This window comes from Falco cherrug, chromosome 1 (assembly GCF_023634085.1).
Source record: "Falco cherrug isolate bFalChe1 chromosome 1, bFalChe1.pri, whole genome shotgun sequence".
NCBI classification, from domain to species: domain Eukaryota; kingdom Metazoa; phylum Chordata; class Aves; order Falconiformes; family Falconidae; genus Falco; species Falco cherrug.
Genome location: NC_073697.1, coordinates 34,054,166 through 34,076,006, shown reverse-complemented (window position 1 = coordinate 34,076,006; position 21,841 = coordinate 34,054,166). Strand labels below are relative to the sequence as shown.

The following is a 21,841-nucleotide window of genomic DNA, read 5'->3' as shown; positions in this document are numbered from 1 at the left end:
GAGCTGCTGACTCCACAGAGCTGATCAGTTGTACTTTGCTTCACGCAACACAGCAGTTCGTACCTCCTACTGACTTAGGAATTGCACTAATACTTTCTTCCGTGCATGAATGTAGCTGTAGTCAGTTCTGTGCTCACAAAGCAACTATAGCAGATATGTGTATAAAATGGTATTAAACACTGAACTAAAAATAAACCTTGCTCAGAAAAGCAGTTCTTTTTTCCTTATTGTGGAGATGATCATGTTAGTTTGCATTTTGTAGTGTGTGATTTTCAAAGACTTGCATGGTCTGCTTTACAAATGTTGGATTTTTCTGAGATCATTTACTGTGAAATTTATAGATAAAAAGCCATCCATTCCTCTGTCTCCTTCAGTATTGTGGAACAGTAAAACAATTTTGTTAAAGTACTCTCATGTCTGTTGGGTTTAGTTAAAAACACTTAGAAATAAAACAGAAATCTTCGCTTCTCCAGCATTATTTTTATCATTTTTTCCTTCTGTATTTCCAAAAGGTCTCTTGCACTAATGCATTTCAAAGGCATTCGGTTATGCAGCCCTATTTTAACTCTGCGAATGTCCTCACTTACAACTCCCCAGTATCAGCAGATGCGGTTATGTTTAGGTTTATAACATATATCCAGTTTATGTTGGATAAAACTAATTATGAAATGCCAGCATTGCCTAAAATCTAATGCTGACGGTAGTTTTCAAATAGTCAACAACTACTTTTCAACACGGTCAGTGCACTTTTCTGGGCCTTTTTGTTTTTTGTGGAAAACCAACAGAATGGCCTCTTTTATCCACTTTTGAAGTCCCATTCAGTTCCTCATTAAAAATTACAGAAGTGAGAAAGAATGCAACGGTGGGAAGGCCGTGTCCCACACATCTTGAGCAAATCAAGACATCTTGATCGGAGATTTATTGTTGAGGAGTGAAGGAATAAACGCATCTGAGGCAAGCAAGAAAACGCTCTTGTGATTAACAGGGTCCACAGAAGAAAAAACTGTACCCTTTTACCCAAGGGGTCATTTACTGCGCTCAGATGTGATGGTGTAGGAATAAATACTGCATTTGTGATGGAGCGTTCAGTGCGGCGTAAGTGGGTTATCAGGAAAAAAGAAACTAAAAATCCATCGTTGTGTTTGTAACAAAAGCGATCACAAACGGGAACGTGGCCCTGTCCCTGAAAGCCAAGGTTTTGTCACATAAAAACAAAAGCAAAATTAAGTGTTTCCCTGGGAAGCTATTAGGAAAGCGGTTACAAATGAGCGGCAATTCCTCCTGGAATTTTGCCTTCCCCATTCTAATCACACACAAGGTACGCTGAAAGAACGCGGCCTTTTAATCTAATTTTCGCGCTCTTTTCAGCAAGCGCCGAACTGAGGAGCTGCCGCCACGGCCGCCCCGTCCCCGGCAGCCCCCGTCCCCCGGCGGGGCCGCAGCACGGCGGGCGGTGCTCACGGCAGGCCCCGCCGCCCCCCGCTGCGCATGCTCCCGCCGCGCCGCCCCGCCGAGGAAGGTTGGCCTCTCGGCGGCCCGTAGTTGCCGCGGCAACCGGCAGGAAGCGTCGCCAGGCGCGCAGCTGCCGCCCGCCAGGTCAGGGGGTGGCGGTGCGGCCCCCGGCCCGGTAGCGCTGGGACGGGCCGGGCCGGGCTCCGTGGGCCGCCGCCGGGCCCTGTCCGTGGCCTCGCAGGGAGCCCTCAGGGCACTGCCCGGCCGCCCTTCCCAAGGGGTCCGTGAGAAGGGGTGTACCGCTACCCACCGGCCCGGCCCCCGCCTCCCCTCTGTCCCCTTTGAGCTGGGCCTCCCCGCGAGTGAGCGGGAGCTGTGGGGAGGGGAGGGGAGAAGGGCCGGGGAGGGGCGTGCGTGTCCCCTCGGCCTCTCGCTGGGGCTTTTGATGTCCCACAGTGTTCGTGAGGGTCGGTCCGGCGGCCCCGTGGTAACTGGCCAGAGCTTTGGGGGTTGCGCCTCCGGGCGGGTACGGTGCTCGATGCCCCTTACGCTGTCTCTGCCCTAGCTGCGCTCCGGGAGAGCTGACACCAGCGTAGGGGAGCACCTGCGCCTTCAGAATCCCACTTACTTCATTTTGCCTTTCCTGAGTGGCTCCTAGAACCCAAACTCCAGCCTGCCACTTCCCCCCTTTGAAAGATGTCTTTTAAAAGTGCTTTTTCTTTTTGCTTGAAGTCTGTCATCTGCCAGTAGGATGCTTCACTTCTGTATCAAAACTTGTCTGCCACTTGTTTGATTTGCAGCTGTACCTCTGCTATCTGATCTCTCCACAGGTGCCTGTGACTCTCCCAACTCTTGACTACACAAGAACTCTCATCTTGCTCTGAAGACTGAGACCTCCTTATGAAAAGTCTTCTTTTCTGCTCTGCCACCACCTCCTCTGCCAATACACAGGCATGTTATATCAGTTGCATTTTTACAAAACTGTTACCACTGTCCTTTATTCCTGTCTTTACTTTTGTCCCAGAGGGCTAATGTTGTTCCTGTCTGTTGTCGCACCTTTTATTGTTTACTTTCTGATGATACAACCAGTGACTTTTCAAATGCATCTAGATTTTGTCATCGATTAAAGTGTTTGTTAGTAAAATCCTTGGCCCATATCTTGATTACTTCTTGGAAAAGAAAAGCATTTGAATACACCTGAATAACTTCTGAATACTTTTCTGAGAAGAATGTTTACGTTGTTATGTGACTGTTCACATTATGGGCAATTGTACATTTCAGAGGCTTACACTGATAGCACTGTTTTGTGGTATATAATGCTAATGTCAAGAACTTATCTCTTTTTTATAGTATAAACCCATTTTGATTCTTAAGTTTATGATAGTTAAAAAAGTGTTTTCTAAATCTAATGTGACTAGAGTTTTGTGATAATAAGCTGGTTCTTACAAAATTGGAAAATTTCCTTTCTATGTTATTGTTTGTCTTTGAGGGTTTCAAAATACTTAAGGGTTTAATGATTTGCATTTTACAAACAGAATAGTTCCCAAAAGTGTCATGTAAGTTTTTGTGTGATCTGAAAAGACTTAGTTGTCCAATTGCAGTATGTTAGTTCTTCTTTTAAAAATACTGTCATTGGAGACAGGTTGTGTTCTGAAAATGACAGGAAAGAGAAAACAAGATATACAGTGGGTCAGCTGATTTGAATCACTAGTTCTCATTAAATCGTCAGTTAAGAAGTATTGATTTAAGCTTTCAATTTTAGTTTTGCTGTGTGGTTTAGCTAATTTGATAGTCATTGTTACATGTTGTTTCTCAACATTCAGTAAAAATTAGGTGCCACCTACAATTCTTTCTACAAGTCATAAGGACATAGCATACCTACACAAGTGTTGGGACCTTAGAATTTCTTACCAGAAGCAGAAATAATCCTAAATACTTAGTACTTTAGGTAATGACAAAAGTACCTGACTGGAAGTTCTGTTGGGAGCAGACAGTCTGAAGATTAACCAAGCTAAACACACCTGTACAAGATTCTGGCCAGATCTGGGTATGTGATTTATAGAGCTGAGGACGTGGAAGTAGTGTGGCAAAAATATCTGCCTCTGTAGTTCATCCTGATCTCAGTATTTGGAATTTAATCACGTTGACAAAAACGGGTGTCATCAACTTGCAAAAGGTGATGGCAAGCACCCTGCATATCCTTGTGGCAATGTTTGTTTATGTGTATGGTTTAAGTGGCTTCCTATTGTTTTCATTTCTACATAGGGCCATTTCTTGTTTACTAAATTAACGTAATTTCTTATCTAATAAGTTGTTTTCTCCTTCCAGAGTACACAACAGCATAATTTACTAAATATTAATAATATTCAAAACTAGCATTTTCACACTTTATAATTCTATTAACATTTGAAAACCTGTCTTTTCCCAGAAATAATTGGTGTTATTCATCATAGTGTCAGGCTTGGTATGTTAAATAGGCAGTAGACTTATTTTTATTAGGGACATTTTAACCCGATTACATACATATATAGTAACGTGTAGCTGGTGCATTAACATCTAGAAGATATAGGTACCTAAATCAGTATTTAAGGATGTAAACAGAATGTTATTTTTGCATTGTTTTTAACAAATTCCTTTCATTCTTCTTACTGGAATTAGAATTAATTTTCTGTATTTTGCTTTGCTACTTTGCGTTTCTATTCTCTTCTTTTACTCATTTTGGTTTGGTTTTTCTGTCCTGAATCTGCTTGTTCTTCTGTTCATTCCTTCATCTTAGCTGTTCCTCAAATCGTTACTTTCTTCTGCTCTAACTGTACCCAACCAGCCTATTTCAGTCTGGGCTGTTCTGCTGAGCACCATAATGCTGCTCAGACTTCTGTAGGCTACCCTAAAGGCAGACTATAGCTAACTTCACTTTTCCTGCAGGTCTCAAAGTACAGAAGTAACGGAGAGCAGCATATGATTAGGAAATGTGTGCATTCAAAAGATGGAGTGATAAGACTGTCAAAAGTATCCAATGCACTGCATAGCATATATAAGAATAAGTATTTATTTTCTAGTACGCTTGGATTTTCATGATTGATTGTTCTTGTCAGTCTTTAGACCTGGGGATTCTAACCCTTGATATTCTGTTATATAGCAATGAAAAATATTTTACATTTTTAATCTTTCTATTCTAGGAAGCAGTGTTCTAGGAATGTCATCAGGCATCCAGATAAAACCAAAGACTGCAGTACAGAAAACCAAGACTACTTCTTTGCCATGTTCTCCAGAACCTGCATTTAAACCACTGCCAAAGCCTAGTGACAAGCTGAATCCTAAAACTATTGATCCAGTATGTATAGGTGGTGGGTTTTCTGTTTGTTTAAAATAGATCTCTTGCTGGAAGAAATATTTTTTTTTTTTTTTTAATACATGCATGTCATGCTTCTTCTGGTTTGGTTTGATAAATTTAAACTAAACTTTTGTTATTAATCATACATTCCATAATTTCTGTGCTCAAATGCCTGAGGCATAACGTATTTATTAGTTTCCTAAAAAAGAGGTTTTGGTGAAATTGTGGCTTGGGTGGTACTTTTTTATTTTCTGTGTACTTTTTCTCTAAAAAAAATTTAGAAGTAAGAGTTTTAAAGGGTTGTTTGTTTTCTTTGTATAGTTATAAATTTTGGCACCTGCTACTTTAGAAGAACTGATTTCAGTTATGCAGTGAAACAAAGAATCAGGTAGCATCTTGAAGATCATCAAGACCTCCTAAAATCTATCAAACTAATCGCTAGTAAGCATTACTTGAAACTCCCAAGTACTGTGAATATGTAATAATTTGGGAAGAATTTGGGCTCTCAGGAGAAGACTCATGAAGAGAGTTGTTTATTTCATGGAAGTCTTGTGCCTGAATAACTTGCTTTTGAGTGGCTGAATTATAGCTCACCACTGGGCCGTATCAGCCAAACAATTATGTCACAGACCTCTTGGAAAATGAACTAAATACGGGAGTGCTTTGGTGAGGTACTGGTTTGCCATAAACAGAAACTGAATACTTTCATGTGGGCATTTTTTTTTTGTTGAAACCTTTTTGCAAGTAGTACAATGACTTAATTAAGCCAAGGAGTCATCAAATCATGCACAAAATTTTAACAATGTTAATGTAGGTTCAAACACTCAAAAGATAACTAAGATTTCATGGTACTTCCTGCTATATGCTTTGTAATAACGTGTTTAATCTGGGAAGAAGCATTGAGTGGTCATGGTAGTAATATCATAATTCATATGCATAAGAAGCATGTATATGATAAAAAACAAATGTGTGTAGGCTTTTCCTCCCGTGAAGCTCCTCGTTTCCTTCTCCAGTGAGTCCTTCCTAGATTCTCACCCAGTATGTACTTCCCTGCTGATTTCCAGTGCCCTCATACCATCTTGCCCAAGATTTGGTGTTTCTCCCACATCTTGCCACCTTGTACTTTGTCTATGCTTGGATCAAGATGGAATTGGAGTAAATATGCCTTCTGCAAGTTACCAATATAACAACAATAAGAGCATCAGAAAACTGAGAGGTCCTTAATCTGTTAAGGAGAGAACTCGGAAGACTTCAGTGTTAAGATACACAAGAGAAAATAGAAAAACAAGTATATTCCATCAGGAGAGCATTGATTCTACATTATTTATTCATTTTCACAACTTCCTAGCCAGACAGTTCTGAAAAGCAGCTTTTGATAAATGTACGTTTTCCACCCTGTAGCTGCAGTTCTTTTTTTGATTAACTTTAGAACCATACGACTAAGTTCCTTTTTTGGTAAACGGCAGTTTTAACATATTTGTAATAGTTGTCAAATGTTACTGTTATGAATAAATAATGGTTTTTTTTCCTGTCCTCACAGTTTCGTGCTTATTCTCGACCACCTTCTGCATTTGCTGCTCTTTATGCTAATGGTGGCATTCCATGCAGGTATGTTGGATTTTTATTTTTTTTAATTAAATATATTATGGTTAGGTGGAATTACACAGATTGAAATATATCTGTTCATATTTGATCTTTTAGTTAGGCTTTTTGATTCCATTCATTTCTGAAATTATTTCTGATGCTTAACTCTCTTCAAAGCAGAAACCAGATTTCCATTCAATTCCCTTGAAATTGTAGTCTTTGGGCTCCTTTTTTATGCTGTGTTAATACTGAAGCTGCATTTTTAAATAATAGCAAGCTATCTGCAGATTTGTTTTGCTAAACCTCTTTCATGAAAGAAATGATTTTGTCAGGTAATGGTGTTTACTTCTTTATACTAACAAAGATAAATCAATGTCATTTTAGTAAGTAGACATTTTGCAGCCTTTTTTGTCTGAAGTAAGTAGTATGGCAATATTTTCTTGAATATTCTAATTCTGTAGTTGTCAGCAATATCACATCTTAGCAAAACTACTTGCAAGTAATACTTTGTGGTATTTTAAGTTACTTTTGTCTATTATATATTTGCTTAGACAATAACTACTTTAGTGTTTTGTCAAATGGATACAGAATTAGATAACAAAAAAATAAGTAATCATTAATACATGTATATACATGTATAAAAATAATCATTAATACATGGCCTTTAGCTGTATCTTAGGAGTAACTAATGAATTCCAATATGATTTTCTTTCAGTTTCAACTGATTTTCCTTACCAATTATTTTTTGAGGAGCATGTTTCTTGGTATTTATCAAAATAAGTACCTTTGCAAAGGGAGCATCGTCTGTGTCGGTGTGAGAGGCATCTATAATTTTTATACCTTTTATTTTCTGATTTCTATGTGATAGGGAGTAGAATTTTGAAAACTGCCATATTTGGGAATTATAATAATTGCACTGTTAAATACCATTAAACATTTCACTAAGGAGAGAAGTATGTATTGAAACTGTGCATATAACATTATAGTAATATTGCAAACCAACTGATTATATATTTAAAGTGAATAGTGTTCGCAATAAATTATGTATTATTATATGTTAATTTTTTAATGCTTCATTCTTTATACAGGTTAGTGCATGGTTCAGTAAAGCACAGACTGCAATGGGAATGTCTTCCTGAAACTGTTCCCTTTGATCCTCTTCTTCTAATATTGGCAGAGGTAAACTCAATTTTCTAGCAAAATAAAGGATACAGGACTTCATAACTGCAAATTGCATTTTGTAACAAGCTAAGCTAGCTAATTTAGATTCACCTACTAGGGAAAGATGAAAAAAACATTTGCGAGGATCTTTTATGAATAAAGGTGGTCAAAACCACTACCATTTGTAGTGCTTCAGTTAGAACATTCTGGGAGAGCTAGGTAGAGCTATTTAATCTTCGAGGTACTGGCCAAATAAGAAACTGCATCACAGGTTCCCAATTGTTGAATGAAATACTTCAATCCATTTGTGGCTTTGCAGGTTCTTTTTTAAACAAAGCTGGTTTGATTCTTTTTGTAAATAAAGCCTACCTATTGAAATAAGACAGTTCTCTTCAATAGATTGAAGAAATACAGGGGAAATAGGATCCAGTATATAAATGAAAGAGAAATACTATACTTTATGTTCAGGCTTCTGTTTTCTCAACATCATCTAACATCTATCATCAAATATGTTTTAGGCATCTAAATGGATGCTTTTTAAAAATTTTATTTAGAATTTATTTGGAATTAAAATATAATTCCAAAAGAAAATTCTGTGAGCAGAGTTGTACTCAATGACTCCACATGGTGGTGTTAGTGTACTTTATGTTTTGAACTGATGTAACAAAATCTAAATACTATCTTGATGCTGTGTGAAACTTTTTCAATGTGTTTTTGTTTAAAAGAAGGTTTACTATTAAGCAAATGTTTTACATTTGCAACAGGGTCTAAGAGAGACAAAACATCCCTATACGTTTGTTTCAAAGGAGGGTTTTAAAGAACTGCTTATGGTTGAAGGTGCTACTGAAAAAGCAATTCCCTTGTTGCCTCGTCTAGTTCCAGTTTTAAAGGCTGCATTGGTATGTCTTACTCTTCATAAAGAGATTTTAATGGGTTTGATTTTCTTTTTTTTTTTTTCTTTTTTCTTGAGCTGGTGAGGTCTACATGGGAAATACTAATGTGATAAATCTATTGCATGGGCTTTTGGTTTGGGGCTTGGAGGGGTAGGAATAGTTTCTTTTTCTCGTTTTAACCCTGCCTTCGTTTTATTAGTTAAATATGTTACTGTAAATTCAGATGGGCAACTTCTTGTATAGCTGTATGACAGTAGCTATGGACAAATTCTGTGGAAATGTTCTAGTAAAATCTGAATATAAGCAGAAATAAATAAATAAATATGTGATGGATTTATATATCCACATAATCATGCAAAAAAAATAGTTGAAGTAAAATGGAGATTTGGGAAGAAATACTCATCTGGTACATCTGAAAATTCAAAATATGCTACAGAGATGCAACAGAATATGCCAATGAGGAAAAGGGAGGAATACAGTTAAAAAGTTTGACCTCATATTTTTAATTTTTAAAATACTTTCAAATTTTATACTCCTGAATATAAAGAGAGGTAAAAGTATTGGCCTTGAAGATGATCTGTCTTGGATCTTTTTCGTATCTTTCAGAGCCCTTTTCTGGTTCAGCTACTTGCTGTCCTTTAACCTAGCTGTGTTTAAAGTCTGGTTTTATAGACATGGCTGAAAGTTAGACAATTCTTTGTTAACTCAGAGCAGAGGTGTAATAGAAGATCAGAACTGTGTTATCAGTATCTTTGGTTTAGTTTGGAAGACAAAATTTAAAAAAATTATTCTTGTCTCTTCTTCCAATTACTGTTATTCGTCTGATAGTTTTCATTGTTGCACTGTTTTGGTATAAAGTCTTGATAAACCTTCTACTGCATAAGCAGTCGATGACTTCTATTTAAAACGTTCAGGGCCAAATGACAGAGTGGAAAAATAACTTTAAATAAAGGTCATTATTAGTACAAGAACAAAATAAATTGTTATGAATCAATTTCTTTGCTAAATACGGAGTGAGATAACTAAAGCATTAGAGAACTCAGGTATAGAAGAACTTTCCCATGGGACTAATAAAGATGATAAAGCACCCTAGAAGTAGGTAAGAGCCTGATAATTCCTGGCAGGTGACAAAGCTGTAGTTGGCAGGGGACTAAATTAATTGAGCCAGGAAGTCATTGGCTCCTGTGTTTCTCCAACAAAGACAACTATTTTTATGAATTACATAGAAATTACCCTAAATTCATTACATTTCAACATACCCACATTTGAAGGGTTCTTTCTAATGTGCATTGTTGGTGTAGTAAACTGTTTTGCCTTATGAATTTTTTATTTCATCAATAACAAGTTACTAGTTTCCTTGTCTCAGAAGAAATGCAAGTGTTTCACTGCCATTTTGTGGATACTTCTATTTTCTACTTTAAAAATATACTTCTGGTTTTAAATGTTATCTCTAGATACTAATATTCAGTCATATTGTACTTGTATTTGTCAACTTGTAACATTATAAAAAATAGCAGTTGCACACTAGTTTTAATTTCTAAAAATACTACATAATGTAGAGATTGCAATTTTGGAGAACTTGTGCATTTGTCTGAGGATTCTGACAGGATTATCTTTTTTTCCTGCTCTGAAGGCCCATTCGGATGATGAAGTATTCGGAAGGGGATTGGATGCTTTAGTTCAACTGAGTGCTGTCATTGGCCCATCTCTTAATGATCATCTTAAGCATCTACTCACAAATGCAAGTTTTTAATGCTATAGTAAAAAATCATCTGTATTTTTATAGTACTTTTGTTGAGATGTTTACTATAATATCTGCACAGATACAGTACTCAGCAGTTCCATGAAAAGCATTCATTCATATATTCCTCTGTGTAACTCGTCATTCTTTAATAAGAAGCTTTAATAAGCAACTTTACTGAAGTCTTATAAAGTCCAAAACCTGTTGTTAACATAAATCAGAAAATAAAGGAAGTGTTGTCTGTACTACTTAAAAGTGATCCAGCGTCAAGCCTGAGATGAAATAGATGCTGTGTTTTGAAAGGGAAGTTTACGTTTATTGCAAAATGAGTTTTGCAGTTTTAAGTGTGAATATTTTAACAAATCTGTGAAAGTTTCAATAAATTAATATAAGCAAATATTCTCACTTCTTTCAGATGGGAATTCTGCACAAGGAAGTTTTCGATTAAATATACTTAGAATTGGATTATGGAAAGTATTTTTATAATGACTGCTTCTTTAGATATCCTTCCTCTGTTAGATGGGCTTTTCATGGTTTTGTTTAGCCTGCTTCCAAAGTGCACTTTTACAGTGTAATAAAAGGACCTTTTAAATATCCAGTGTAGAACAGTTAAATTGCAGTAGTTTTTTTTTTTAAAGTATTTCCACTACAATGAATCTCTCAATGCATGGGAACAATCTGCTAGCTTTTCATATGGACAGCACTTTTAAGAATGGCTTTTTTTTTTAATGGTTGATACCTGTTTAAAAGTTGTTTGCTAAAAGGAAATAAAATAAATATTTTTTTGCTAACAGTTGAGTTTTCTTTGAATTTAGATTTCTTATCAGTTAACAGTTTATTCTTTTTCCTTGACCGAGTTCCATACTTTGACATCAGTTACAAGCTGTAAAGAAAGTGGTGTTTGTTTCATCTTAGCTTTGGAAAACCAAAGCCAAAAAGAAAGTGATAAAATAGAATTATATTGGCCTCTTTGTGCATATTATACTATATTGTGCAACAAACCTTTTTATTTTACTTTTCCAACAGCTTTCAAGGAGATTAATGGACAAGAAATTTAGAGAAAAAGTTACTGTTGCTTTACAAAAGTTGGAGCAATATGGTGGAAAGGTGAGTTGATCGGATGATTATTCTGTAATCTGCACGTTTGAATGCATGTTTGCCAAAGCAGCTTCCATCTCTGGCTTTCAGATTAAGAACCCTGTTCTGAAAATTGTTTATTTTTACATCACCACTATTCATATTGCATAAAGCACAGGATTTTGCACTGTGGCAATCAGTAGAGTTGTGTTCCAGTCCATACTAAAATAGTTGGTTTAGTCTGATGTATTGAGTGTTAATAGAAATGACATTAAACCTACTCTGGGTAATCCATATTCTGCCATTTAGATTTTTTTGTCTCCCATTTTTTTTTATCTTCCACTATCCATTTATATTCCCCATTGTTTTAATCTCTGAGCCAGAAATACAGGAGTATGTCAGTAAAATATTCCAAGGAATCCATACCTATATAAAGAGCTGCATGGCTGGACTTTTACAGCACAGCACACCAAGCCCCATTCAGGAGAACTCTCTTTAGGAGCAAGTGTGCATCCAAGTACACACACTACCTGTGCTGTTTGCCTAGAACATTTTATTGTCTTTGCTGGGAAGCTTATGCATACTTAATGATTAAATGAGATACTTGCTGTTCTTTCTTGAAGATCCTCTGTTTCTCTAGAACGTCTAACTTTTTTTTACCAGGGATTAAAATGGTGTGACAAATGGGTTAGTTGTGTGGGGAAAGATCCAGCATGCCTAATATACGTCCTTACTCCAAGTTAGGCGTTGCAGCACTCTAGATGCTTATGCTGAGGAAAGCATGTGAGCTTCTTGTACAGACCACAGGGTAGGCTAGATGCCTAGGAAGAGTGATCCATAAATTAACCAAATGTCAACTAGTAAATAGTTTCTCGTCCCTTCTTGAGTATTGACATCTGACTCCGGCTGAATATTTGTTCAGTATGCCTGGGATGCAGGCTTTTGTGTTGCTTTTTCTGAGCCTAAATATTTTTCTCAACAAGATTTACTGTTGCTGAAACATACTTTTTGCTGTTATTAATGATACCTGCCCATTCCCACTAATAGCTTATTGTTTAGATCCCTTACTGAGGAAATCAGATATTTTCCAGCCCATTCTGGTTAACTTGGAGGTTAAATCTGAAATTGCTATAAATAAAAAAAAAAATGCTTTAAATGATAAATGACAGAGTATTCTGCTGAACGTTCTGTTGCTATTTTCTATCGTGCTGTACATTATGCAGAAAGGAGGAAAGAAGAAAAAGAGAGAGAGTATTGGCTTGGATATTCATCTAGAAGATGCTTTCTTGACCTTATGAACACTTGCATATATTACATTAAATGGTCATTGATAAAGAATAGGAATAACCTAAAGAGTAGGGATCATAAATACAGTCTACCAATTCTGAGTTTGTGTGCCTTAATCAGCAGGTGTCCAAATAATCAGTAGATACCACTTTTTGTGTGGGTGGGGGTGTGGGGGAGTGGGGGTGTGGGGGGTGGGTGTGGGAGTGTGTGTGGGGGGGGGTGGGGGGGGTGTGTGTGTGGCGCACGCGCGCCCTTATATTCATTTAAGGGCAGTAGCAGTGTTTGTATTACCAACTTGAAAAACATCACAACAAGTAAAGAAGCGTAAGAGTTTTTTATTTATATGTAGTGAGATAAGAAAAAGAAAATTATCACCACCTTGATGTTCTGAAAATTTAGGTCTAGATAATGTAACTAATCCAGTGAATCATTAACCTCTAATTCTTCCGTCTGGCCCCTGATTTCTTGCAGTTTTACCAGTTTTATGAGTAGGCCTTTCTGTCTTTTAAAAATACTGTAATAATATAAAGCAGAAAACTGGAAACAAACTCCTGAATTGTGATTACAAGCAGTATTATATAATCCAACCTCTGAATTTATCAAATTAATATTCTAAATGAGTTATTATCTATATGAGTCTTACTTATTTTTGGAAGTCCCTTCCTGAATATCACTCCTCTATAAAAAATCCCTTATTTCATGTCTATATTTATGCCCAGGTTTAGGTGTGAGTTCACATTTCCTTTCTCTTGGATGTTTACTGTCCAGCATTAGTTATCATAATGGTCCATTTTTTTCAGTTGATTATTTTCAGCCCTTTTCACAGTAAATTTCTCAGCAAATACTAACTTTTTAGTTTTCTACTGTTTGAGAATAATAAAGATAACTAAGTAAAATTGTGAATTATGCAGTTTTATAGAGACTATATGAATACTCTTACATGTAGTGCTAGTGCTCCTTATTTTGTTTAAATGTGGTTTATTTTCATCAACAGGCAACTGTGGCTATCATCAAATCTAAAATCCCAACCTATTGTTCTATCTCGTCTTGAACAAGAAAACTGTAGTGATTTGTACTGTAAGGTGAAGTTTGGAAAGAAACTGCCTGTGAACATCACTGACACTTATTTGGGGTATGACATATTGTCTTAAAATAAGCATAGTTCTTCAGTATGATGGAGAGTGGGAAAAGTCCTGTCAGTTTGTGAATACGTAATTATGAAAGACTATTTAAAATAATTCTTTCTATTGGCTGCTATTTGCATATGCATTTTGGTTACAATGACATTGACTAACTGGCTATTATTTCAAAAGCAGAGTAAACATCGATTCTTACTTTGTTTTTAGTTACGTTTTCCATTAATATATCTGCATTGCTTAATATGTTTTGTATGTTTGTGTGAAGCAAAATAATTTTGCTGCAATTACTTAAATAGTAACTCGGTGTTAAATTGCATATGTATACCTGCTTTTGAAACATGTAACTTTGTGCCACAGGCACAGATCGGTGCAGTTTGGGTTCATCAGGACTTACTGAGTTAGACGTAGAACTATGAGAACTCATCTAGACTTCTTGAGAGTCAGCTTTTAACGGTGTTCAGCTGAACGTGCTAAACGGGTAGTATACGGTGCGGAACTGCTCAGTGCATTCTCAGTGTGTTGTTTTGAGAAGCTGGAAAGGCTCTGGAGGATACAGTGCAGAGGCATCAGGTCGTTCTGTAGAACCACAGCCTAGGTTTTGTTCAGCTAATCAGTCTCAGTTAGCTTTGGGCCTACTGAACATGAGCTAGATGTGGGAGGCAACTGGAGTATTTACATCGTGCTCCTTTTGCACCCAGTTCTGTAATGCTACAGATGTGCTTGGGACTAGCTTGTGAATTCAGCTGTAGACAAGCTAATAAACTTCTGAACATGGAAGCTATGGAAAAACCAAGTTAAATAGAACGACTGCAGAAGCCAGCTCACCTGGCTGTCAAGCCTTGTAGGGTGCAGTGTTTGCCCGTGAGCATATTTGAACTTGATTGCAAAATAATTCCTAACAGGTCTTGAATGAATACTGTTCAGGGTTTGTGTTATGGGTATTCAAGTTACTCTGTGAGGGAGAACAGACTGAAGCAATAAAATTTCCCATAGAACTTCTTTCCCCCGAGGATTCAGTTTTGGAATTTAACGTTGTTGAAAGGGGGCTTTTTTGACATCAGAAGATGCTGTTGCATAAGGTATTAAAAAAAGTCTGTCATGTGAAAGCAATTTCAGAATTTTTTGAAAATTACCACTACCTGGCTAAATTAAATTTACTTCAGGACTGTGCTAAAATCTCTGCTGAGATCAGAATTGTGCTAGGTCAAGATCTAGGTATTTAAGCTTTTTAAAAAAAATAATCTTGTTGGCAAAAATATTTAATTTGAAGAAATACAAGTATTTGTTTAACAACTCAAAATTAATGATGATGCATGTTTTTCTTCATGTTTATTTGTTTATTTTTTTTACAAAATGTGCACATTTAGTTTACACAAACACGCTACAGCAGATTTCAGGTGTACATGTATTGTACTACTCTTATCCTACACTGGTGATAGCAGAGCAGCCGTCAACATGCATCTAACATCCCACCTCTACACCAGAATAGATACCTGATTTATTTTTGCAAATGAACGTTTGCAACATTCTTGCTACTTCTTGGATCCCCTTTCACATTTTCTGCAGCAATGTCACAATTAAGATTGGCCTATCTCTGATAGCATTTCACCTATTGTGAAGTATTGGCATAAACTCTGTGGAAAATAGATCTTATAAATTACACGGAGGGGAAGGCAGTATTATATTTTAGGTACATACTTTTTTAGAAAAATCTTCCTAGGTTCAGAATTAAGGTAGCTTCAATTTTAGCGAAGAAATGAACCTAAAAACATGTAATGCATTTATTGCATATAGATGATAGCATGTAGCTGAACTTTCCAATTATTTCCCGACTCTTTCTCATAATAAAAGGTATTACAAAAAGCTGAAATAGATGTTAGCCTGTCTAGCAGTCATTATTAGTAGGTCTTACTAAATAGCAATATTCATTCTGAGCACTAAAGTGGAATGGAAGTTTCAAAAGAAGTTCATGCCTTTTTCTTCATTAAAGGCAGAAAGACATGTACTCATGAAAACACTGTTAGGATTCAGTTAGGGTTTCTTCACAAAAAAATTAAGTCAGAAGATCCTTCAACTTAAAGACATTTGTGGATACAACCAAGAAGAATTCGAAATACAGTATGTAGGACTCCTGATATTCATGTAATGATAAATTAAATGCAAATTTACTAGGTAAGTGTGATTCATAGAAGCTTGCTCATATTTGTTAGGGGGTAAATCTACCTATAAGCAATTTTTTTTTTTTTGTTTCTATAACAGTTTTTCCTCTCAAGTTATCTATTTTGTTTTGATTTTTTTAAGAGAAAAGCAAGTCAAAGGTGGAAGGCAATTGCAGCAAGATGTGCATTGCACATTCATTATAGCACTTTAACACAAAGTATTATTAAAAAAATGAGGACTAGGCCACAGAAGTGTGAAAAGAAAATACATGGTAAAGCCTCTGTATAAATTAGAAGCTAAGATTTAAGAAATGCACTCAAACACCTGGAGCTTAATCCAGTACAAATAAGTAGCAGAACTAAGAGTATTTATTTAATCTCTGTGATAGTATCTATTTTATCTAGGGGTTGGAATGATAATAAAGCTGCATAATGTTGGGTCTGATTCTTTTTGGGTTTTCAGTAAAAACCTGACTTTTCAGAACAATCCTGTTAACTAAGTAGCTACTGTCGAAGTGCTAAATTTTCTAATTTAGAATTTTTTTTTTGTTGGGAAAATTTTATAATAAAAAAATCTATTTGCATAATGCATGCCTCAGTATAAAGCTGAGTAATTTTATTAATGATAAAGTGGGAAATCCATCTTTTAGATAATGTTGCAGAATAGCTCATTTTTGTCCATTCTATGTAGACCTTATGTCTTCATTAAATCACGTTTTCGAAGAGCTGCATGGATCGCATTATATTCTCATCCTGTAAAAAAAAAACCAAAAAAATAAAAAAATCATACACCATTACAAATGTAGCTGCCCAATATCTGTAGTGTATTTTAGTTAGACAACATTATTTTTCAGCTTGCTTGGAGAAATTGTAAGCAGAAAAAGACTGATACTGCATCTACGCTTAAGTGGGTTTTTGTATAAATTAAGCCAAAACTATTCTGTCAAGAATACAATAGGATGTTAAGAAAACGGCACTATTTCAGAGGTTATAAGTTTATATCCAGTATAAAAAAAAAAATATATAGACAATAAATATTCACGGAATAGTTGTTATATGTGAAGTGTGAATCCATACATGAAATTGCTAGTCCTATGTATCATACACAAGCCTTTCTGCAATTCTAGGGCATCCTATTGCATAGCTAGGGATGACTTTAAAATAAAATAGATTTAAGTGTTCATCTTTGCATGAACCCAAGTCAGTCAGTTCTGTAAATACCACTGCAACACTTTTCAGCTCCTCAGCTCAGATCTTCTGTGTGTTCACACTGAAAGATGTTGACTGCTTTCCAATGCTACTTGTGCTTTTTAATTGCTTTGCATCAGGTAGGTAACAAGACCTTCCTTCAGCTTCCAAGTTCTGCATGTGCTTACTGATGCATCACTCTGTACTCCAGTTTTTATCAGTACGTAACTCAGCACAGCAGTCAGGAGAAAATAATTTTTTTGTAAGAAATATCTGTCAGCGTAAAGAAGAAAGAGTTTACTTCTAGTAGCCCATATTCTGTGGTGCTTTGAATAAACAGTTACTTGCACAATACAATACAAGAGTGTATTACATTACAGCTTTTTTAGCTTTTGCTAGTGTCCACTAATGAGCCTCTCTTTTAATTGGAATGCACACCCTTTAGTACTTTCTTGAGAGATAATCTAGCCATCTAATTCTAGCGAATAAAAAGACTGAATTTGACAGAATATTTTGGGGAGTGTCATGAAAGAGGTACCTAAAAACCCCACTTAGAAAAGTCATCTTGTAGTATTCTCCACTAATGATTGGTATAGGCCTTTCAATAACATATTTAGCATCAATTTCTAGTTAATTTTTCACTATTCAGTCTAGTGGGTGATTAGCTTTGTGGAAAATGATGAGTGAGTAATTTGCTTAATTTATGTTACAGAACATGCACAGTGGGGTTTTTTTCATCTGTGATTCTGTATGTCATCTCAAGTGATGTTGCTGTAAGAAGTCACACACTATTTTGTGCTGATAAACTAACTTACGAAAGCAATGATACGTAATTTAAAAAAAATGGTATGTAATACTTAAAAAGTTTGTATAGGAAGCTTACTATATTAAATTACTGGAAATGAAAGTAAAATTTTTCCTCCTGTGTTGTTTTCAAACATCAGTATACTACTGAAGATCACTGATTAATGTAAGGTTAAAGTTCGGTTTAACTGGAATAATTTGTCATTTAATTATTTACAAATGTTATTGTATATGCACTGGCAACTAAGCTCAGCAAATGCGCAAATTAAATCAACATGCTATTGATTTAGAAAGTGTTTTGACACTTCCTACCAGTTTTATAATATATGTATCATCACTAATGAAGTTAACAGTTTTCTAAAATCAGCTCCGTATTTCTGCTATTTCTATACAGAAGACTTCCTGTGTCCCCTCCATTACTCAGTCAAATGGGAAGAGACTACACAAGAAAATACAGGATTGTAATATTTGGAACATGGTGACTTTTAGTAGCTTTTTTTTCCCCCACCTTTAAAAAAAGAAAAAATAAAAGGCAGATGCTTGTATTAGAATTCTTTGGTGAGTGTATCCTTCTAATTTGCCTCTTTTTTTCAGTACATTTTTCTAAAAAATTCTTCGTAATAGATTTGTTTAATGATTCCTAACTCAAGACAGTAGGAAGTGTCAGCACATAGGAAGCAGTCCATATGAAGCACAAAACATGGATGGATGAGCTTTGTCAAATCTGATTTAACTTCAAGCTGACCTTGAAGTCTTTCTTCCTGAAGTTTGAGATGGCTCCCTTGTTATTTCAGGCTATCCTGGACCATTGCATTGTGTATGGAATGGGTTACTCCTGCAGAAAATGTCTATCCCAGAAGCCTTTTTACCATTATCAGAGGAACTTAAAAGTCATTCACCCTGACGTTCACCTGTGCGCCATGCGTGCCTTAGTCCTTTGTCTCTGTTCCTCATGGTGCTGCTGCAGTTGGGAAGCAGTGCCTGAGTCAGACCATCTTCCACCAGCACCAAGCAGTGAAAGGAGGCAGGCGAGGAACTGGGTAGCACCTGGCTCTCGCATTCACCACACTGCTGCTTCACAAGACCACTCTCTGCCGTTTGGTAGCTTACACAAAGCAGGACAGACAGCAGGCATTTTCTGGGACTCAGTCCAGCATATCTAGGGCAGAGTCCATTTCTCTTTTAAGAGCAAGGAGACTCCTAGAGCCTGGATAGCAGACTGGCATTCAAGCGTGTGGGTACGTGGAGTAGGAAAGGCAGGAAAATCAGGACATACACGTTCCCTGTCCAAGACAGAGGGAGGATGAGGGGGAAGCACCTTTGCTGTTCTCACTTAATCATGGGCAAAGATAGGTCTGTATACCCAGGCACCAGAGAAGACCACGCTCAAAGCCTGAATGCTCTGTCATTCCCTATGTAACTTCTTAACACCTTGTGAATGAACAGGCCATTCTTTGCACTGGGACTGTGAATTAAACCTTTAACCTTAGGCTGCACGGTGCTACTGCATTGATAGTTGTGCCAAACCAGTACTCAGCACAAGGAGGCGATTTAAAAAAGGCACGTGCATATATATATGACTGTTTAAGCACACACCAGAGGCTCTTGATGCTACAAAAAAAAAAAAAAAAAATCTCAGAAACCCATCCCAGGAAACTGAGGTGGAGCCTCTATATTCAAATATGCTCTGCTGTGTTCCTTCTCACTCTTACTGTAAGCATGCCACAATTTCCTTAGTTATCACAGAACACCAGTAATAGGGACATACTTCCAAGACCCATTAATTTGGCTTCCAAGTCAAAATAGAGGAATGACAGTTCTCTGAGGCTGGCAACTCTTGCCCGAGATACGATTCAAAGAAAAGGTTCCTGCAGCCTTCCCCTGGCAGATCACACTTCTAGTCTGTTTTAAGATTCAGACTGGGTGGGACCTGAGCTTTAGAGTTTGATTGAGGGTTTCTTGTGCTTGTCTCCTGGCACTGTTCTGACTCCAGCCTCACAGCTTGAGCTAGAACTGGCAAGCATATCCTCTCTATGCCTGCAGTGTATTTTCACACGCACCAGGTGCATCTCTGGCTACCGTATACATCAGTGGGCTTTCCCGTTCCAGGGTCTGAGGTGCAGTCATTTGTTAGGCACACTGCTAGGGAAGGTTTTGAGCAGACATGCTCCAACGCCAGCCTTAGTGCCAAAGGAGTGTTCTAGATGAAGAAGACACTATAGTTGTCAAAGCCCCGGGAGCAGCAGGTGTGCTGTGCCCCTGTCCTGAATGTCCTGATTCTGATAAGCAAAAGGTAATAGTAGAACTAGCAGTAGTCCAGAGAGAGGGCTAAGGATGATTAAAGGTGTGAACTGGTTTCCCTAGGAGGAAAAAATAAACAAATAATTTACAGCTTAGGAAAAGGGTACTGAATGAAGGGCAGTAACAATAGCCACTGTTTTTCCATAACACCAAAACATGTGGAAAACAAAAATATCGCATGGCAGGTCTAAAACACAGGCAGATTTCCTGCAGGAAGGATAGCAGGATCATTTAATTTTGCTTTTGGCATTGTTAAATGCTCATGGAAGACAGGACACCTTACTCCTGGAGTAAGGTGACTCACTGCATGCTGAGGAAAGAAAGGAACCTCATCGTTACCTTTTTAGATCAGTCTCCTACCTACTGGGATATTAAAATAAGGTTTTCCTACAGCTGTGATTTAAAAGGGAGCAGCCACTACTGTCCTTTGTGAAAAATGTAATCTGAAAAGGCTGAAGCCATGTTAATTCCTGAATCAAGTTTCTTGAAAGACTTGGATTGAATCCTAACCTCAAATCTAATTTCTGAAACTAAAGAATGTGAATTACACACTTTGCAGCTCAGAGGTCTTAATAGAAGATCAGGTCTTAGTAGATAGAGACAAAAATTGATGCAGCAAGATACTTTTTGCAAAAAACATTGCCACCTTTGAAGCTAAAAGCAAGCAAAGGTGAGGTAATTGGCATGATAAGAACATGTGCTCTGAATACTCAGAAGAGGAAAATAAGAAATCTAACAGACATGAAAAACTGTGAATCACATTGGAAAAGGAAAGCAGGCAATTCCCTACTGAAGGTACTAATTTTCTTCATAAATGAATCACTCAGCCCATCACTATAATTGCTGTCATATCCAGATTAATCTGTCATGTAACTTCTAGAACTCTGCAGACCTCAGCTGGGAAATGAATCTCATCTGTTTATGATGATCATTCAGTTTTAGCAGAGCAAATGCCTTTCATTTGTATTGAACGTGACTGACAAGCTAGAACCGTGGAGCACTGCCAACAGATAAGAGACTACCCAAAACCTATTGCTAAGGATATACAATACAGCCACAGTTAGAAAAGCTGTTGTCTTTCACCCCACCAAAATCAGTGGATTAAAATCAGAGAATCATTTACTAGGTAGCTGTGTGCACAAGAACAACCCCAAGGAATAACTACAGATGCATAGAAAAAACCCCCAATTCTAGAGCATCTTTGCTATTTCCTGTTCAGCTTTCCCTGTTCCAAATGGTTAAAAATCTGTCATTCACTAACTGCATTCATCTTTCTAGTCTTGTACTCTACTTGAGAGTTTCTAGTCTTGTACTCGAGAGTTTCTAGTCTTGTACTCTACTTGAAAGTCTACTGCTCCCTTTTTGGTATATGAGATAAACAGCAATACACACAGATTATATTGCTGATATGTGTCAGCTTTGTATTAATCAGTCAGCCTGGAAAAAGTATAACACTACTACAATTCCTTATGCTTCCCACAGTAACAAACACTAGTGGTGTTATAGTAACACTGTAGCCTGGGTTTATTTGCCACATCAATTTGTGTGATGTAATTAAGTCTATCTTATCACTAGGTCTAATGTGACACTTCACAGTGCATAACAACCTCTTACCACACCAAAGACTTGTCATCCTTACTTTGTACTAATCGTGTTTCTTTTCCTTGTGTTTTTTAACTGACAAATTAACAGTAGTTCCTTAAATTTATGAAAATGCAACT

At 36.9% G+C, this 21,841-nt stretch overlaps 2 protein-coding genes across 16 annotated transcripts in view; one reads left to right on the top strand and one right to left on the bottom strand.

Moving 5' to 3' along the window:
- The first annotated feature begins 1,527 nt into the window (after nucleotides 1-1,527).
- PACRGL (parkin coregulated like) lies at nucleotides 1,528-21,421 on the top strand. 9 transcript variants are annotated; one of them, XM_055698893.1, is made up of 9 exons: nucleotides 1,528-1,596; nucleotides 2,283-2,403; nucleotides 4,632-4,786; nucleotides 6,327-6,394; nucleotides 7,459-7,549; nucleotides 8,296-8,430; nucleotides 10,058-10,165; nucleotides 11,192-11,272; nucleotides 13,524-15,098. In XM_055698893.1, the coding sequence occupies exons 3-9, from the start codon at nucleotides 4,649-4,651 to the stop codon at nucleotides 13,578-13,580; spliced, it is 678 nt and encodes a 225-aa protein (XP_055554868.1). In that variant the 5' UTR covers nucleotides 1,528-1,596; nucleotides 2,283-2,403; nucleotides 4,632-4,648; the 3' UTR covers nucleotides 13,581-15,098. The 9 variants fall into 9 exon arrangements, 7 of the variants coding, with proteins under 7 accessions (XP_055554868.1, XP_027655659.1, XP_027655660.1 ...); XR_003558489.2 differs by lacking the exon at nucleotides 1,528-1,596 and adding an exon at nucleotides 18,214-21,421 and having other exon boundaries at nucleotides 1,603-2,403; nucleotides 13,524-13,661; XR_003558490.2 differs by lacking the exon at nucleotides 1,528-1,596 and adding an exon at nucleotides 17,728-18,200 and having other exon boundaries at nucleotides 1,603-2,403; nucleotides 13,524-13,661.
- KCNIP4 (potassium voltage-gated channel interacting protein 4) overlaps nucleotides 15,976-21,841 on the bottom strand; it is a 429,973-nt gene continuing 424,107 nt past the window's right edge. For all 7 annotated transcript variants that reach the window (XM_055698845.1, XM_027799853.2, XM_005435271.4 and 4 more), the window contains one exon: nucleotides 15,976-16,580. In XM_055698845.1, coding sequence (XP_055554820.1) covers nucleotides 16,533-16,580 — 48 coding nt within the window. In that variant the 3' untranslated portion in view covers nucleotides 15,976-16,532. The remainder of the gene's footprint in view (nucleotides 16,581-21,841) is intronic.

Excerpts from the sequence above, each read along its gene's own strand:
- PACRGL (XM_055698893.1), top strand. The coding sequence starts at position 4,649 with ATGTCATCAGGCATCCAGATAAAACCAAAGACTGCAGTACAGAAAACC. Across the intron at positions 4,787-6,326 it reads ATCCTAAAACTATTGATCCA|TTTCGTGCTTATTCTCGACC; the intron begins GTATGTATAGGT and ends CTGTCCTCACAG. Across the intron at positions 7,550-8,295 it reads TTCTTCTAATATTGGCAGAG|GGTCTAAGAGAGACAAAACA; the intron begins GTAAACTCAATT and ends CATTTGCAACAG.